This window comes from Dreissena polymorpha, chromosome 8 (genome assembly GCF_020536995.1).
Source record: "Dreissena polymorpha isolate Duluth1 chromosome 8, UMN_Dpol_1.0, whole genome shotgun sequence".
Lineage (NCBI taxonomy): Eukaryota > Metazoa > Mollusca > Bivalvia > Myida > Dreissenidae > Dreissena > Dreissena polymorpha.
This window is the reverse complement of record NC_068362.1, coordinates 56418353-56434606: the sequence shown is the minus strand read 5'-3', so window position 1 is coordinate 56434606 and position 16254 is coordinate 56418353. Positions and strand designations below refer to the sequence as shown.

The 16254-nt window shown below is 32.1% G+C and overlaps 1 protein-coding gene across 1 annotated transcript in view; it reads right to left on the bottom strand.

Annotated features, from left to right (window-relative positions):
• The window catches only part of LOC127840548 (uncharacterized), a 20858-nt gene extending 8770 nt beyond the window's left edge, over positions 1-12088 (bottom strand). The window contains exons 1-3 of the mRNA XM_052368961.1: positions 12035-12088; positions 11622-11840; positions 8220-8339 (exon numbers count right to left, since the gene is read on the bottom strand). Coding sequence (XP_052224921.1) covers positions 8220-8339; positions 11622-11840; positions 12035-12088 — 393 coding nt within the window. The remainder of the gene's footprint in view (positions 1-8219; positions 8340-11621; positions 11841-12034) is intronic.
• Between the last annotated feature and the right edge of the window lie 4166 nt (positions 12089-16254).

Sequence of the window (16254 nt, the reverse complement as noted above, 5' to 3'; positions counted from 1 at the left end):
AAAGTATCTTCCCAATCACATTTGAATGTGAACTGCGTTTCGATGTCTTCAGATTTTATCAACCACGTGAAAATCTGAAACAAAAATGATAGGTTCCTCTCGTCTTTCTTTAGTACACGGCAACTGGTAGGAATGGTCCACGTAGTCAACTTGCTCATTCACCTGTGATGTGGGGGTGAGAAAGGATCTAGACTTTCATACGACCTTTACTGAGTTGAACGCCGTGCCTGATAACTGCATAAACCTAAATCACAAGAATGATCGTCAGGAAAAAAAATGGATCAATTTTTGGCAGCGACAATATATATTTTATTTTATTCTCATTATTACTCATTGAGTGTCAGCGAATGTGGCTTTGTACTTGAGAGAACGATTGTCTCATTGAACAATAAGTTTTGAATGACATTTTACCATGTTTGCGTAATTGTCCTATTATATCCTTTAATTGATCAAAGAAGCCTGATCCAAAACCACAAAGTATCTATGGTGCATATTTTTTCATTTTGAAATGCATTTTGAAATACAGGTATTCTTCGGTCCCCACATAATTTGAAGAGGATACTTAATTTTCTTTACAATATTTTCCTCTGCAACTAAAGACGATTAATATTGTTGCGAGCGAATGTATTTTCTCATTTTTACTGAGAAAACATTGAAAGTTAGTACCCGGATTTTAAACCAAAACGTCTGTGTATTTTACTTTTTTCTTTTTTTCTTTTATGTTTTTTACCTTTATGACGTTTAATTCCCGTCCTATCCCAATGTTCTCATTGATGCGTTGTAAATGGGTTACAAAACTTAACACTCTAGTGCCATGTTGGATTTCAATGTGCCGTGATTTCCAAATATTATTTGTAGGGGCTGTTTCTTGTCCTACAGATAGGCATAATGCCATGGCACGTCGTATGTTTGAGCTATCGTGACTCGAGCAGACAAAATTAATAAATTACACTTAACAGTGCGGTATAGGGCTTATAGAATTAGTTGACTAGGTCACGGTCACAGAATGGAAACAAAGATCTGTTTTTGTGTAAACTATAAACATATTTTGATATGCTCTTTAATGTATTATTGAATAAGCTGCACGTTGGAAGTTTTTTTTTTAACAACACAATTAATAAGTTGTATTGTTTTATTGAAATTTATCATCGTTATGGAATTGAAAAAATGGCATAGAATATATTAAGTCGGATAAGCACATCTTTGGTTTAACACTACCCTGAATTAAAAAAGGCGTTTCTGCAATGATGACCAGCTCCAAGGACAGGCGGGTTTAATAATTCAAATTGAGGAGGAGGCCATAGTCGTTTTTGATAAAGGGGAAAGGTATTTGGAACATTATACATGTTTTATTTAACAATTAAGTATTGGATGGTATTAGCATTTGCGAGCAGCAATGGTACCATTACTATTTGTTGCAATTTATATTCACTTGTTTTTGATAATGTGCTCAGATGAATGGGGACGACACATAACTGTTTCCATAACATTAAGCAAAATGAAAATCAGATTTTTTTAAAGAAGTATGTAGTCAGACTAGTGAAAAAAAGATCAGAAATTTGTGTTCAATAATATTCATTACATTTGTTTAAATTATTCATATCAAATAATTAATGCACGTTTTCCTTGTACAGAGCGAGAATTAGTTTTCCGCCTAAAGGAACGTTTGGTGTACATATGCTGATTATCTTTTGATGGTGTATGTATCGAAAATTAAAAATGCAAAAGGTACCAAAAACGAGATTTTTCGTGAAAGTTGCTCTGCTCAGTTCACTTTAGTCTTATACATGAGTTCAAGCGTTACAGCACATTCGAGATGTGAACCGGAATATGTCATCACATATCAAAGTCACGAAACATCGAAACCCTTAAACATTTTGCGTTGTTCAGTTATTTCGAATGTTCTGGTTTCTGTCGCACTTAGAGTACAGTAACGATTTTTTTCCAAAATCGGATTTTCTTGACCTTATAAAAAGACGTGATGTCCTTATCCAACGAGTTAAATGAAAATGAAATCCAAACTTCCTGATAATGCAGAAAACTAACATGCCATGTGCATTTAACAAATTTAGATTTTATAGTTCTATGTTGTATGGTTTTAAGTGCAAACATCGTGCTAAAGCGTATGACAATTATTTTTTAAACACACACTTGATATGTAGAAACATTATATATATTGTATTGTGCTTAAAAATAATATAAAAATTCAAGACTTTTTACTGTAATCATGGTTTATTTAACGATTTACAAATCAAGGGCTAATTTAAAACTGATCTTACCGACGCTTTGAAATTAGAGTAATGTTTAGAAAGATATACAAATGAATCTTAGGAATGTCTCCTGTCGCAATGTCGAATGCTTAACAGAATCTTGATGCGGAACTTGTGTGCTTTCGGTTTATGCGATTTCGATCGGGGGACATGATATTGTTCGTGATATAATAAATAATGTGAGCAAAATAGGTGTACTGCAAGTTGGTGATCGCCGATGGCTCTGATGAGACAAGCAGCACCGAACTGAAGCGAACTTTCAACATATCGAATCTTGTTGCTAAGATCTTTTCCGATTGAATTACAGTTTACCCTTAGTTCAGTTCAAAATGGTTTAGAGCTAAAAATGAAAGCATTCTCAATGTTTAAAATACACATCTTACGAAAATAAAATATATTGTATTTGTTTGTACTGGGCTCATACGTACGATAAAACTTACTATTATGCAACTGCTGCTTATTCTGTTAGAGTTGCTGCTGCTAGAACTTCTTCTATTCGACGTTTTTCATACATATTTTACACAAGTTGAAAATAGCTTGAGCGATATCGCCAGATATTGCCATTGCATTAACATTGTGTATAGATTTTCGCGTTCACTTTTTATTACAGCAAATTTTATTTCGTAATTAGCCACACTAATTGAGTCAATTAAAATTATCCCAGACGAAATGTTATAATTTAAACGTTCATTTACTAACGTTGCCATTTGAGTGACGAATACATCTTACGCCGCATGTTATAATATGTGGCAGGCTGTTATTAATCATGTCATTGAATTTTAATTTTAAAACGGGCCACGTTGAAATATGAATATGAACTAAACTACAAAGTTCCCCTCTTCGTCTCTTAAAATGTAAGTAATTATTATACACATCTGAATTGAAACAGTTTTTTTTCAATATTTAAGTAAAATAAAACACACACAGTACAATAAATTGATTTTGAAGTTACACAGACCAGGTGTTACTTAAATAAAGGAAATGCAAACAATATTGTTCAAGTTGCAAAATTAGAAAACTGAACCTTGATTCACCTTTTCTCACTACAACCTTATAGCAAACAGAAAATACGGATAGATCGTTGTAATATCTTTTCTTAAATATGAGAAGAATACAACTTGAATAAAATGAACAGCATCAACTTTTCAAAATGTTTAGAAAACATGATAACCAACAGCATCATAACAATTAAGACCTTACACTTACCCCAAACCTACAACACATCAATATTGGTCTTAACATGTAAGACATAGACAAACAATTATTTGCAGCATATGCAAAGAAACAACACATAAAACACATCATATAGAACTGTAAAGAGCTGTTAAATTTAAATAATCATCTTGAAATAAAATTACTAAATAACGGGGAACATGGTCATGATTTTTAGAACATGATCAAATCAATTAATGTGCAAATTTGTACTTTGCAAAAATATTCAAAATTTTAATTAACATCGTTTGCACTGATATTTAAAGAACGAAAATCGATACAGTTGAACGCTTGATTTTACATCTTAAATTAACCAATGTTCACACATTTAAACTTTTTTAATCGTCCATATATTTATGCCTGGCCATGAACACAAACATGCAAGAAAATGAAATAAAGTACATTAAACACAGTGACAAACAAAACTTCACAACGCTTAAACACCCTACTCATAGACATGCGAATGATCATTAACATTTTAAATTAAAAAAACATCAGGTTAAGAAGCCTACAAATGAATTTCTCCAATATCCGTGACAAAACAAGAGACTAGACTGTTCTGACAAACATTTGGAACTGAAATGTTAAAATCACAATGATAGGTTTATATATTTAATAATCCACATGCAATCAAAATTTGTAAACTGTTAAACCAAAACCTAGATTACAAAACTTTTATTTCAAATAAGCTCATAATTCTTATGAACAAATAAATGACAATTTGGGTAAAGCGTATCAATTTTATAAACACTGTAAAATAATAGAAATTTACAGTGACAAGATATGACGACTTTCTATTTCTAAATTCATGAAATACTTCATTAGTTCCAAAATATTTATTAAATGACAGTATTAAAATATCACTTCTATACAAACGAAATACTAGTAGACAATACGAAAACAAATTTTTATCAAGTCGGCTTTAATTGTCATTTAAACTTTAGACAGTGCATATAATCTAGCGGTCACGAAAACATATTGCAAAACCGTCTGTAAAGTGAAAATCAATTACAGAAATGAAATTAGCTTTAAAGGACGTTTCTCAAATTCTTGTGTTTTTTTACAAAAGGTAGATAATAAATGGACCTGCACTACATGTACTTAAAGGTATGTTTTTCTATTGATTTGAACAACAACATAACGCGTAAGTCAATGGAACTTTTAATAAGGCAGTTACTTCCGTCGCTAGGTATTAATAGCATTTTGATATTTCAAAGCGTCGAAAATGAGGCCCGCCAAAAAGAGAGTTAAACATGTTAAATTCAAATGTTAAAAAAGGCGTATATAATTTACTAATTATATTAGAACAGTGACATGTGTACTACTTGCAGACTTTTAATTTCACTTATATTTATCATATTTTAATATAACTTAATGAAGAATCGCATTGTCTCGAATGAGATTTTCTGCACATAAAAAATGAAGCTAGAAACTGACATACACTTTGTGTAATACCACACTGAGAAACAGAGAAATCTTAAATTGCAAATTGTTGAAAATACTGCTTCAGTTGAGCGTTAAATGCAACCCGTGGATGACTTACTGAATAACAAAACTGCAGGTTCAGTTCACAGATTATATTTTTACCAGATATATACATGTACGATTTTTCATATTTTAAACACACCAATAAAGACAGTTAAATGCAATTTCTCAACTGTAGCCAATTGTATAAATATAGATAATCTTAGCCAATCCAAATGACATCCTTTGGTTAAATATATCAGTTGGTGGATATGTTATCCAAAGTGGTTATCCTATTGTATAAAATTGAAATTGATATATGTTATCCGAATTGGTTTAAGTTAGCCAAACAAATATAACCCATATGCACATTTCATCTGGTTCCGGTCAAGACGGTTTTGCGGAAAGTGTCATTTTAGACGACAACAGCGTATGTATATGAGAAAATTGCCGAAACGGTATCAATGCGAAAGAAAAGATCTTTTTTTTCTTGTCAATGTCTTAATTCCAGCGATTTTCTGGCAAAAGCTATTGTATTCTTTTGCTGTAGTTATAAACGCTTCACGTTTTTTATTTTTATTTTTCATAACAATTTTTTTTATGAATTGTGTCCGTGATTGTGAATAGTTGTAGTAAATTTAACCGTAGACAACTTTATACGAGGTTAATGCATCTATGGTAAGTCAATTTAAGCGACTTTATCACAATTTAGCTTATTTTTATTTAGTGGGCGACTATGGCGCTTATGTCAATCGCATAATTGGTAAGAGAAAAAGCAGCGCATCTTAAGATCAGATCAACATTAATGTTGTCTTCTGTTCTGTACACGTATTTTTCAATATCGCATCTTTTCGGATAACATTTGAAACAATTTGAAGAGATCTGCGCATTTTATTGATCTCATGATGGAGATGAGTCTTCTATCGGAGTGCGATTCTCAAGAGAAAAACTTGAAAACAGAGTTAGGTCAATATGTTTTCTCGTTTGGACTTTCATAGCAAATAACGAGTTGAAGTGTGGATCTATTACCTATATTAATAAAATATTTTGGACTTAATGAAAGGGAAATTTAAGTAATGAATCATCGTGATACAGCACATACAAGCCGTTATAATACTAACGTTGATATAACAAATTTCAATTGTATGTATTTGAAAGAATAGAAGATACTTGACATACTGCTCGCAATAAATCAAAATTGTTAAAGGAAATGCACATTTTAAAAATCGTTTTTTTTTCTTACGATAATAGAAAAGATATGAACATTAAAAACCATATACAGTCAAACCTGAGAACAGCGGTCAGTCAAGGGAAATGACCAAAGTGGCCGTTGTCCACAGGTGACCGTTGTTTTTGGATCACAATATTCAGATGGTTGGTCAGTTGGTTGTATTGCTACGTCTTTACCCCACCCAGTCGTTTGCATACAGTGTGGAACAAAACTTACATTGAAAAATATAGAAAAATATCGTATAAATTGATTTAATTTTATATTGTTAAACTAAATCAATGACTTTATCAACGCTAGTATAATTGTTTACTCATGCATCTGGTTTATTCGGTAAATAAAGCTTGTCACGTGCCATTTACGTCACGACCGAACAAGTCAAAAAAGCGGATTCGCTGTCATAAACCAATAGTACATTCATTCAGTAAATTCGACAGTTCGTATTACATTCATTGGGATGTATTTTAAAGAAAGATTGTCACGTGTCATTGACTTCATATCCGAACAATTATAAAAGCGGATTCGCTGCCATAAACCGACAGTACGGTATAACCGTATCGTTCTAATTCAAGAAACAGACTATGAAATCTTGTTAAAAATATTTAGTTTGTTATAAAAGTTGCAATGCATTGGTCATTTTTTCTGAATAAGAGTTCGCTAATTCTTTTATCGCCTTCTTAACACTTGCCAGCTTAGTGTTGTTTTGACACCTTATCAGCTATAAAGATTTATTGACTTCGTCACGCGCTCATGCTTTGTCGTTATGCATGCAGCCGATAATTGCTACTTATACACATTCTTATTTTCATCTGTTACGTTTTTGTTCTTAATTTTTGCGACTCGAAACGACTGACGCGTGCCCGTTGTTTTTTTCGTTCAAACATGACTTTCGGTCATATAACTATCGAAGGCAATTACCGCTATCAGATGCTTTACCCTCAAAATTGACAGACAAATGATGCGCCGTGTTTTTAATTTTCGCGACTCGAAAACGACAGTCGAGTAACCATTGTTTACAGTTCAAACATGAATTTCGGAGTTGAATATAGTGGCAGTTGGCCGTTATGGACAGGTGACCATTATTCTCAAGTGTAATATAGAGTGATTTTCGTCGGGGGGAATCCAGACTGACCGTTGTCTGCAGGTGACCGTTATTTAGGTGGCCGTTAGGTCAGTTTCGACTGTAGTTCGCCGGATGGACAACGTGGTGAAAGGACCGTTTTATAATAATACGGCATCGATTGAACAGCCATGGATTAATTAATGAAGGGCAGATACTACAAACAATAACAACATACAGCTGTGCGTCTTATCTATTGTCATTTATAATATTTGCAACAGAGACCCCGTAAAACTATTAATATAGTTTTGATGCACAAAGATCATATCGCCATCGGTCCCATGATGTTGAACGTATACCTGGTCGCCAGCGTTCAGTTGAGTGACGGTAGTCTCAGACGAGCAATCATCAAGAGCATTATCCCCCGCAAGTACACCGCCGATCCTGTTGTTGTTCTTATCAGATTAAGAACTATGTAATGGCCAGTATGTGAGCAAATTGAGACGGAAAACATGTACGTGCCGCTCAACGGTGCAAGAAATCCACCCAGATGTTGAAAGTAGGCATTTCCAAGGTTCAGTTGAACATCGTCAAAGATGATGCGCTGATTAGGACCGATAGTTATAAACAAATTGCCGCTCGAGGCCACTGGTTGGTGATCTGAGTAGACAAACAAATAGTTTAAGAAAAATTGATTGACTTTGATAACTATTGCATTTTGCAAGACATTGTTTAACAAGCAGTGCGCAAATGAATCCATATTGTATATTAAACATTTAATATGATATACTTCAAATGTTACGCTCATTAAATAAGCCATTTTTAACCAGTCTGAGAAATATAACTTACCGACTTTGGCTTTTAGGTCGTTAAATGATCTCGTCAGAGAAGCAAGCCGGCCAACGGTTTCACTCAGGTTCTTTGTAAGAGCATTCAGTTTCACGCCGTTTGCGTACAATCTGAGAACAAGATCCAGAATGTCCACTTCCGCCACAAATCGGGATTCTAAAACAGGCGAAGCTGTAACGCACCCAAACGCAATAATATATATAATTATGTGAAACAAAGTGGTATGCTCATTGAACTTTACATTAGCGAATGACGCCTGTGACGATTTTTATCAGCTTACCATGTGCAAGATTTGAAACTAGAACATTGAGCAAATAGATAAGTCACTTTGAATAAAGGTTAATTTTAACAGTAAATTGTATAACTAACAATAAATGACAATTAATGAAGTCTTACATTTCGTCGAATATTAAGAACTCATTTTATATTCTATATGGTCATTAAACATGGAATTGTCAAATCAGCCGGCTTATTAATGTTAAGGCACTGGAAGTGGTTTTAACTTCAAACATTCGCATCAAGACCGTCTTCAAGGCATTCTCATAACTCTGAAAATGTAACAGTTATTTACACTGTTTACAAAAATGTAAAAAAACTCATGACAAAGTATTTATTAACGCCATTAATAATGCAAGATAAAATGTATGTACTAATTTTGTCCTTATAAAAAGTTTAATGAGGCGATACAAATGTATCATATAAACACCGTGCATATCAAAACCCACCAAACATTAAGGACAAAACAACCAAGTCGATTAATCCCAAATCCTATTTATATTTCTTGCCAATGTGTTTAGGGTTAGTAGGTGCCGTCATTTACCAAGCTCCATGATTCTGACATAAGGCAATAAAGCTGTAAAAAGGCAAAAAGGCTCAAACTCCGGTTATATTTCAAATTACAACATCACAAATAATGTCAGCTCATTGTACACGAAAGCCACGTGCTTATGATAGGAATATAAATTACACCGATAGAAATTCCGTTTAAGGATGCCATTTTTCAAAATCAAAAGTAGAAAATTAAATTATTCGAGTTTTTTTTATTTCTAATGCATTAGCATTCAATACGAGAGATGCGTTTCAAGAACAAATCGTTATAAAAAATGTTCGAGTTATCTACATGTATCAAGTATAAAATGTTATATAGTTTAAATGGTTTTTGAAGTTATGACATTTAAAAAGGTTAAAATACATAGAGGTTTTTAGACAATACCACCAACTTTAAATGTATGCATGAAATGTTCATTTTGAAAAAACAAACCACTGTGTTTTGGATTTAATGTATCCGATATAAATAATACTTTTCATTATTATTATAAGTTTTTAATGATCGATGCTAACTGATTAACGAGCACACTTTTCTTTTAAAATTAACGAATATTCTTTTTAAGATCACGTTCGTTTTACAAAGATTCACATACAAAACATTTAACAATATAGTTGTGTTTAAGTATAAGGAAAATATAGCAATGCATGTTTAAACTACATACATGTTCCCTGATTTTCAACCATTTTTAAATGCGCTTGTTATTTGGATTCGGCATGCTATTTGTTATAGCACGTAAGCCGTGATGACACGCATATGTTTTCATACCTAGTACTACACTACTGCTTTAAAACCAACACAGATAGCAGATATATATTTTTCTCGGTATCAATAGTATGAACATAATGGAATAATTCGAAAATGCTTCAGTTTTTTGTTAATTTAATTTGGAAAAATGCAATAACACTAAAATACACTTTATTACACATTTATTAATGTTATTTTCATACCGACCATAACAAGTATCATAATTGTTTGTCAAACATATATTGTGAAATGGTAATTCATGAAAAATCGCGTGTATTGCTTGTAGAATCTGGATTGTGGTTTCTGACATGGCATTTTCTAAGCGTTTGTTTGGAGACGAGATTTGGATTATGTTTATCATAACCGTATGTTCAATAGCAACTACCGAAATCTAAGACGTTGTTTTGGAGAATAACATGTAATATACGTGTATATGATCTGTAATTGATAAAAACTAAGTGAACCAAATAATAAACCATTAATGAAACTAAGGTAATATAACTATGGCGCTATTATTAGCATAAATAGTACACTGATAAATTACTGTGCAAACACTACAGCTATAAACGAATGATGAAACTCTTTCTAAGAATTATCATAAATAGATTTCTTGTTATATTCATTTTAAACAGGCAAATGACCAGTTTCCTACAAAAATCACGATTATATATGCAATCTATTTAACATTAATAATGATAATATCACATATAATAAACTCAAAACAGTAACTAAATACAACACCACGTATAAACACAATAGTGGTTATTCATTAGAAAACTAAAACAAAAACTATTAACTATATAAATTATATTGTATATTTGAATTTACGTTACTGATACCGAATAGTAAATGGTATTATATATTATATTTTATATGTTTGCAATTCCATACACATTAACATCTTAAGAATCGTAGTGAACTTATATCGAGATATAATTGTTTTAGATATTACATGTACACATGTAGTATTAATCATGTGTTAAAGTGGTTATAAGTCGGGAATTCCAATCGATACATAATTATTTTTTTTTAATAAATTTTTAATTCAATACCAATACACTGCTTATGACTTGTTTTCCATTCAAATTAACATACTCTATAATGGTATCGTGTGTTAGTGTAAAATCAATATTGTATACGCAATACATTTTTTTAGATCGATTTACTAAAGAAGAGCATTTTAAACTGTTAAATTACGTAAGTCATTGAAACTTTCTACAAAAAGTGTTCTGCAAAATGGGAAGGAATCTATTTAGTACACTGATTTCATCTTTAAAATTGTAAGATATTTATTGATTTCAAACTATGTGAAGAAAAAAGAATCAAATTTGCATCTACAAACACTATATATATATATATATATATATATATATATATATATATATATATATATATATAACACTATATATATATATATATATATATATATATATATATATATATATATATATATATTTATATATATATATATATATATATATATATACGATATCTACATAATTAAAAACTGTTACAACCATATTTTGTATCAAAACAGAAGGGGCAGACATATGCTGTACCTATTATCTGTTATAGCTTGTATTTCAGAAAACTACTGCAGATGTATGTAAAGATCGTTATTTTTATGTCCGATACGCAATATGTGTATACATTGAAATATTGATAATCAACATTTTAAAATGCATTAAGAGGACAGGAATGACAGATTAACAATCTTTCTCCGCATACAACAGTTATACCGGGCAATAATATATACTCTAAAGACATACCGCTATTTTATCGCATTTAATTAATGAAGATTTAAATATTTAGCTAAGCATATGTGTTTATTTTCCTCATTTCTTCATTTACGCAAAACCAACAAGATCACGTGTTTATATTGTAGTCTCACTATTTATGGCATCCTTGTGCCACCCCTTTGCACAAGACGGGTCCGCCCTCGTGCAGGAACATTGTTGGCCATACTGGAAAATCCACCAGAGGTCCTGACTTGGTGTAAGACCGATATAACTCCGTGTTGAATTTCGCTCCGTGCTGTAGAAGGCGGTCAAACACAACAGGTGGATCTTGTATGGTCATTAACCAACACAACATGAATGCCTCTCTCAAAAACGCTGGCACGCACAGGGCGGACTTAGCTGAGTCACGCGTTGGGCTTTTCTGAGATAGCTCCTTAGTGTAAACCTAGAAATCGTTCATAGTTACTTGTTAACAATTCATAAAGACTAACTTGTTCTTTAAGTCGATTTAAAAAGAATTTAAACACATGTGTTTACACTCTTAAACTTCTCGTAACACCAACGGAAACATGATAAATGCAAATTAATGGTATTAAGCATGAAGCATAAAATTCAACAGTGAACTGCATAAGACTGTACCTCAAACAGATGCTGCCCTGCTGCCGTCGCTAGAGCCTTGCGGCAATCCTTCATTTGTTTGTTTATCAAAATGGGAATATCCGATCCATCCTTTAACAAAAAGTTTATGAAATGCCTTCTGAAAGTTCAGAACATTCACATGATATTTTTTTTAATTGAAGAGACGTGTTCGGTATTCGAACCCGGGGTCTATATACGTACGATCGAATTCGATACAACTACATCACCCGGGCTTGTACAAGTGTATTTTACACTGCAATATGAATGCTTCGCATGTCATAGACGTACTTTCCAAGCTGTAGATGAAAAGGGTGAAAAACGCAGCATAATTGCACCTATTTCAATTGATGAGTATTCATTAATTAACCATTGTTTGAAAATAATTTTATAGTCCGGAGTATTTTTTCACTTGAATTAACATAATTTTTTAATTAATTGTATAATTTATTAACAGTTTTTTATAATATATTTCCAGTTCTTTCAATTAGTATTTTTGCCAAACTGTTGACTAGTCCTGACCGATTGTTAGCTATGATAAAATATAAGATATGCACCACAAATAACTTGGCATAAAAATGTTAGCCGCGGCTGACGCGCTGTAAAGGCCAAATCAAGTGAGGGTTTCAAAGCGGTTTTAAGGAAAGCACAACCTCACATTTATCACAGAATAATTCTCACAATATGCATATTGAAAAAAAAAATTATTATCGAAGTATTGCTACAGCAATACAAGAGAATGGTTTGTTTGCTGTATTGAAATTTAATTACTTAATGGTATGTCGTTAATCAAAGAAATACAACTGCAATTTGTTGAAGCATTGTACAATGAGATAAATACGCGTATCCGCTAAAAATATCGATTTGACGCGATATCATATATAGTAAGAATTTAATATTATCGTCAAGAGTCTTGTCAAAATAAACACAAAGTGTTGCATGTTCTTAAATGTTCTAGATTTTATTATACTTTACTGTCAATATGCTGTGAAACATGTTTGCTTGGCTTTCATTTACATAGCTAGATTAGCCGTAATTTACGAATGAACTATTGATATCAAGGTATGATAATCAGATAAATAATAATGCGAAATGTTAAAGTTCTACGCAAGGATTTTAACATACTCCCTTGACTTACGAATTCATATTCTTAGATTTTTGCCTGAATCGCGGAAATGTTAACATGTTTATGTGACACTGAGTCTAGATACATACACGCTAATGCATAAAGTAACGTTTACCGTTTCCATGTTTAATGTTAAAGCTTTTCGTAGGCGTTCCATTTGTTTTTCGGCTTCTTCTCTGCAATACTTGTCAGCGTCCTAGCAACATGACAACAGATGCATCAAAGCTTAACAAACAATGTAAAATGTAAACTAGAACAAGTTCCATTTAGCTTATTTCAAAATATACATATATGTATACACACACAAACGTGCAAATTGCCGCACAATATTACAATATATAAAGGGAGACCCTAACATAAAAACAGAAATACAAAGAAATGATGGCAACAAGCAAACTTTACCTTTAAAATTGTGATCAGTGTAATCACCGTTTTTCTTTCGTCTTTGTAAATCGATCCCAAAACTTCGAAGGCATCTGTCCATTCGTTGTCATACAGCTCTGAGAAACGTTCACTAAGTTTAGTTGGTCGGTTCTTGTCGCTGAGGTCAGTGATATTCGAATTGTTGTCTGTCAACTGTTGTCCCATGAACTTACTTAACCTATTAATGTCGTTGATAATATTTATAAACAACTCTTTGATTAAGTTTTCCAAATTGAATATTAAAGAACGTTTACTTAAAAAATGAAAGGACGTTTATTGCAGAAAAAATGCAATAAATTAAACCTTGTTTTGGTGTCTTCCAGTTCAGTTGTTGTTTTCTGTAATTCATCTTGCACGTGCTGCATCTGGTGATTAAATGTCGCTTCTTTAGCCTTGGATATGTCCACCATTGTCCTTAGATTACTGACGTCTTTACTCTTATCATGTAGCTTAATTCGAATTCTATCGATCGCCTCCTTTTGCCTGCACGAGAAATGAAAACAAAATAACATTTCACTAGTCAATAAATTATGTCGGAAAACTTGAATAGCGAACTGACAGTTAAAAAAAAGAAAATGTTAACAAGTCGTACTCAAATATCGTAATAAAACCCATTATTTTATACATTAAATTAAAGAAAATACAACATAAATGCATGTAAATCTATATTTACATTTTAAATAAGTACTTTATTTTGATCTCTGCGTATTGCGCAGCCATTTATTTCAGATTTTCTTGAGTTTGTCGTAACTGTTGTTGTAACTCTCTTTCATTAATTTTAGATGCATCAAGCAATTTTCTCATATCAATTGTTTCTAGGTCATTGCACCTGTCAGTCTCTCTTGCCCTATGATTAGCTTCAATCAGCCCTTATTACGAATAAAACCCTTAAGAAAAAATGTTACACCACACCTAACATACTTGTTTAAACATAGGATTTGTATTATAATAAAATGTGATGTATTTTGTGGTTTGAGGTCGTAAAAGTTGTTCATAAATATGCACATGCTAACAAAATAATACCTTTTCCTTTCTTCCTCAAATTCAAAGGTTGTTTTTCTCAAATTCTCTCTTGTTTGTTGCAAATCACCATTCAACGTCTCATTTTTCAATGTCAATTCATTTATATTTTTTCGAAGCTCACTGATTTCCCGTTTAAGACTCTTCTCCTTCATTTGCGCCATTTGGTTGACTTCATTGAGCCTATTTTATTCACGGAAACATAATATTTTACTCGTTATTTAACGAACTCATCTTTCGATTATAAATACTAACATAAGTATTCATCAATATTTGATAATGTAGTTTTTTGATTTAGAACAAAATATTTATACTCTTTTGAGATGAAAGAAATTACCACCGCGAAATGTAACAATGAGGTCGCCGTGGCGTAGTGGATATGGTGTCCGCTTAGCGATCGGGATGTCACGGGTTCGATCCCCACTGTGGGAACGTTTTTCAGATCTCCCCATTAGACACCTAGGATACGGACTCACTCGAGAGCGTTCCAAATAAGCCTCAGGTTTTCTTTGCAATCGAGCTTAAATAAATAATTTAAAAAAATGAATAAAATGTACTCAAATATCCAGTACCTGCTCTGTGTGTCCTTCAATTCCTTTGCTGTTGTATTGACCTGTTCCTTGTACTTTTGGAGAAGTGTATCGAACTCTTTGTCCTTTGCTTTTGATGTCTCCCTAAATCACAATAATTTATAGTAAAATTACATAACATGATGCAACAAATAACATTATATGCCATACAGTTTAGATTTAAACCGTTTGGTTAAATTTCGTGTAATTGCATATGTTTATTGCAATTTTTGAATACTATTATTTCATAAGATTTGATCCTAAAACCATCAACATTATAATTAAGAATTTAGAAATTATAGTTAAAACTGAATGATGACTGAAAAGATGTCCTCTGTTTGCTGTGCTTAGTATAATGCTGTTTATAATTTGTACATGTAAGTACGTTGTAAAATAAAATTAAAATACAGGCCTTTTGTATAACATGAAATTAATCATCTGTGTTTTTAAAACTGTGTATTACTTTTTCGAATGACGTTTTAAACATTTTTTAAATTTTAAATTGAAGAACGTACGCTTTAAAGCAATTCTAAAAATGTAAGAAACGCTCTTAAACGCATCATTACGAACGAATCATAACACAACACATTTTCTTCTATTTTGTTGACTACGCATGTTACATCTGGCACCTGTCAAATGGCAATTCATTTTTTTAAATAATAGTTTCAGAAATATTTGGAACTATATTGAAAACTAGATATACTTGATTTTGGTTTCGGCTAATTCTTCAGTTATTTTCTTCAAATTGTCTTGGGTTTGTCGCAACTGATGTTGTAACGCTCTTTCGTTAACCTGGGATTGTTCATTAGTTCCAACAGTTTTTTAAGATCGCGGATGTCCTGTAAATGACTGTTGTCTTCCTCAATTACCCTTGCTTCATTTAAACTTCAATGGAAACGTTAGATAAGTACTGTCGTTAAACACACACCAGTAACACTATACATAAATTTACGTTTTTCATTAAAAACAAATGTACACATTTTTTATCAAATGTTCTCTGACATTAGTTCATTGAATGGACAAATGTTAACAAATCATGATCATTTGTTTGTGTCTTCTTAACCTCTGATTGTTTTCTTAAAATT